We start from the raw sequence: 2,974 nt of genomic DNA, 5'->3' as shown, positions 1-2,974 counted from the left end.
CATGGAGACATTGTCTGTATATCTCATTTAAATGCACTGAAGACTTCAGGAAGACATTCCATTTTTTTTCCCAAGATCTCTACAAAAACTTTGGTAATCACTAGGGATGTCCCGATCTGTTCACGTGATCGGAAATCGGGCCGAATCACGTGGTTGAAGACTCGATCGAAAGAGGGCTCCGTTATGGGAAAATAGAAAATATGTTGGTCAATATCTAATCACTTATAAGTCAGTCCTGAGTACAAGTCACGCCCTTGGCCAAACTATGCAGCTTCAGTGTTCACTATACTATAAAAATTCTGTACTTTCCAAAAGTATCAGTTAGTATTCATTTAATATTAGGAAACTGCACAACATAAAGGTTGTGCATTTTAAGAACTGGGCTTACCATCCAAGTAGCTATTATAGCTTTACAGTTTTTTGTTTTTCAATATCACACACTTGTGACACTTCTCTACTGCACCAACATGCACATGCTCAGACTGTTATTACTTATATGATCCATAGGGTAATCAAACAATGCAGACTTTTCTTAAATGTCTTTTTCGGCTTCCCTCACATTTAGGTCAAAGGAACTGGATAATTTCCGGTGGGAGTGCTTACTATGTATCCACCACAAAAGACAGCTGGGAAGCAGCCCGTCGCGACTGTCAGAACAGACAAGCTTACCTGATGGTTATTAACAACCAAGGAGAACAGGTATGCATCTACCGGCGTGAAGCCCGTTGAGCTAAAGAGAACAGTGGTACAACTGAATGTACAATGAAATGTGGTGCAGAGGAAGGAGTGCAATAGTGAATGATTGCCAAAGACTGAAAAAGATGTTTGAACTGTAGGTATTTGTGCTGATCAAATATTTCTCTGTATGTGTTGTAGAAGTTTGCTAATCAGTTAAAGGAGTACATGTGGATCGGACTGACTGACTTGGAGGTGGAGGGGACATGGAGATGGGTGGATACAACTTTAATGATGACAAGGTCCTGCATGATTTGTGATAATGAGACTTGTTGAGGTTGAATGTACAATTGCTAATTGCTAATAATTTGATTTTCTTTTGATTGTTTTAGCTACTGGTCTGAGAGTGAGCCAAATGGAGACAGAAAGGAAAACTGCGGTAATATAAAGAATTTCAACTCTGAGAGGAGCTGGAACGATGACGAATGTTCCAAAAAGCTGCGCTGGATTTGTGAAAAAAGAATTTTGCAATAACCTAGAAATGCAGAAATGTGAAAAATGCATTTAATGCTCAAACACAAACAAAATAACGATACAGCAATGCTGCTTCCCAACAATTTACTTTACATTTAAAATGACAGCCATTTATTGATTTGCTGTTTCATTTATGTAGTGTGAAATGCTTTCAGCTAACCCAGCCACAAACTGTATTTTTGTCTACTTTATCACACAAAGCACTTTTCTGCATGTGCCCGTTTTTTTTTTTCTTCTTTTTTTTCCCGATCCTGAAATGTAAACTTATTTTTGCTTTGTACATTCTAAACGGACTTAACAGATATGTCATTGCTGCCTTACACGATCATACATTTCTATGATTTAGGCAGATTTTGCCAAAGGTTTTGCATTTTTATGGCTAAATCAGAAGATAATATGTGACCCTGATTATTTATATCTGAGCTTTAAAGTAAAAAGTGCTTAAATTGGACAAAAAGTGGGACAAAGGTGAAAAAGTTAAAGCTTTGAATTTTTTAACAATGAGTTAAGATGTTTTTTGTTAAGATTTGGCAAGTTGGTAACCTATTAAAGATTCACACAGTTGAAAATTATGTTTTTGGTGTTCTTGTGACATGTTTCTGTTTAAAGAAATAACGTATTTGTTACAAGGAAAATACTTTGGGTGAACCACAAACTTCCTGCTCTGAGCTCTCCGCAATGAAGAATGTGGTGGGGTTGCACCTGCTTGTAACTCAGAGGCAAATTGTTGATAAACTACTACATCCCTGCAGAAACAATGTCCTAGACAATGATGCAGTTTATTATTGTTATTATTTTGGCAAATATTTTGGCAAATATATGGATAGGTTTTCTTTTTTTAATTATTATTTCTGGTAGGATATCAGAAGATGTAGGAACTGAAAGTGAACTCTTAAAAAAACAGCTCTAATGATCATGACATTTATTAGTCAACATATGCTGAGAACAGGATACCACAAGAGTAGATAAGAGGGAATTGAGATGGCAATGTGCTCGAAAGGGGTACTTATAACTGGCAAAGGATGTAGCGGTGCATGTTTAACTTTACTCAAACTTGTTAGCTGGCATTGGGGACATGAAGCACAAAACTCTCTTACATCTTTAAACAAAGCTGGCCAGTAAAAGCGCTTGGCTAACCTTGCATACGTTTTTGATAACCCAGGTGTCCTGCCCATGGGACAGTGTGAGCTAGGTGCAAAACTATAGATTTGCATCCAGTAGGCACTACTAGCCGCTTACAAGTCTCCCCCTGAATGTACAAAATTCCCTTCTCAAGTACACATTTTGTATCTGTAGAGACATTGTCAATTTCATTTTCTACTTGATTGTACAAAACTGCCAAAGTAGCATCAGTCATCTGCAAATGTCTAATACCATTTGGTATTTCCCACACAAAGTTCTGACATTCAGGTTTCTGTTCAAGAGTTTCAAAATACCCTCCTTGTTTTTCATGACGGCGTTGGCGCCATGATTTCTTTTGGCCTTTATATCCACCCTCACAAAGATCACTGTGGAGATCTGGAAGAGGTTCCAACCCAGCCTTAACTTGAGATCTTGTGACTACAACAACAACATTGGTTTGTCTTTTTTCCTTGAGTAACTCCCACAAAAGGGGACCAGAAGTCAAGCGGTGAAGCATGAAAAAGTGGAACCAGACTGGGAAACTGAAGATGATGACGACGCATCAGCAGGGGGCCCGAGAAGAGATGTGGACAGCCTACGATGGTGGAAATGCTCCAGCAGTTCCTTGGAGCGCAGCAGACCA

At 38.5% G+C, this 2,974-nt stretch overlaps 1 protein-coding gene across 1 annotated transcript; it reads left to right on the top strand.

Moving 5' to 3' along the window:
* Window positions 1-565: 565 nt before the first annotated feature.
* LOC112139364 (CD209 antigen-like protein A) lies at window positions 566-1,393 on the top strand (the record flags this gene model as incomplete). Its single annotated transcript, XM_036211114.1, has 3 exons — window positions 566-699; window positions 877-977; window positions 1,068-1,393. Coding segments are annotated over 3 exons (377 nt in total), but the record flags the coding sequence as incomplete, so codon positions are not given.
* Window positions 1,394-2,974: the final 1,581 nt, after the last annotated feature.

This window comes from Oryzias melastigma, unplaced genomic scaffold, assembly GCF_002922805.2.
Source record: "Oryzias melastigma strain HK-1 unplaced genomic scaffold, ASM292280v2 sc00584, whole genome shotgun sequence".
Lineage (NCBI taxonomy): Eukaryota > Metazoa > Chordata > Actinopteri > Beloniformes > Adrianichthyidae > Oryzias > Oryzias melastigma.
The sequence above is the reverse complement of the archived record's forward strand: the minus strand, read 5'-3'. Positions and strand labels throughout refer to the sequence as shown.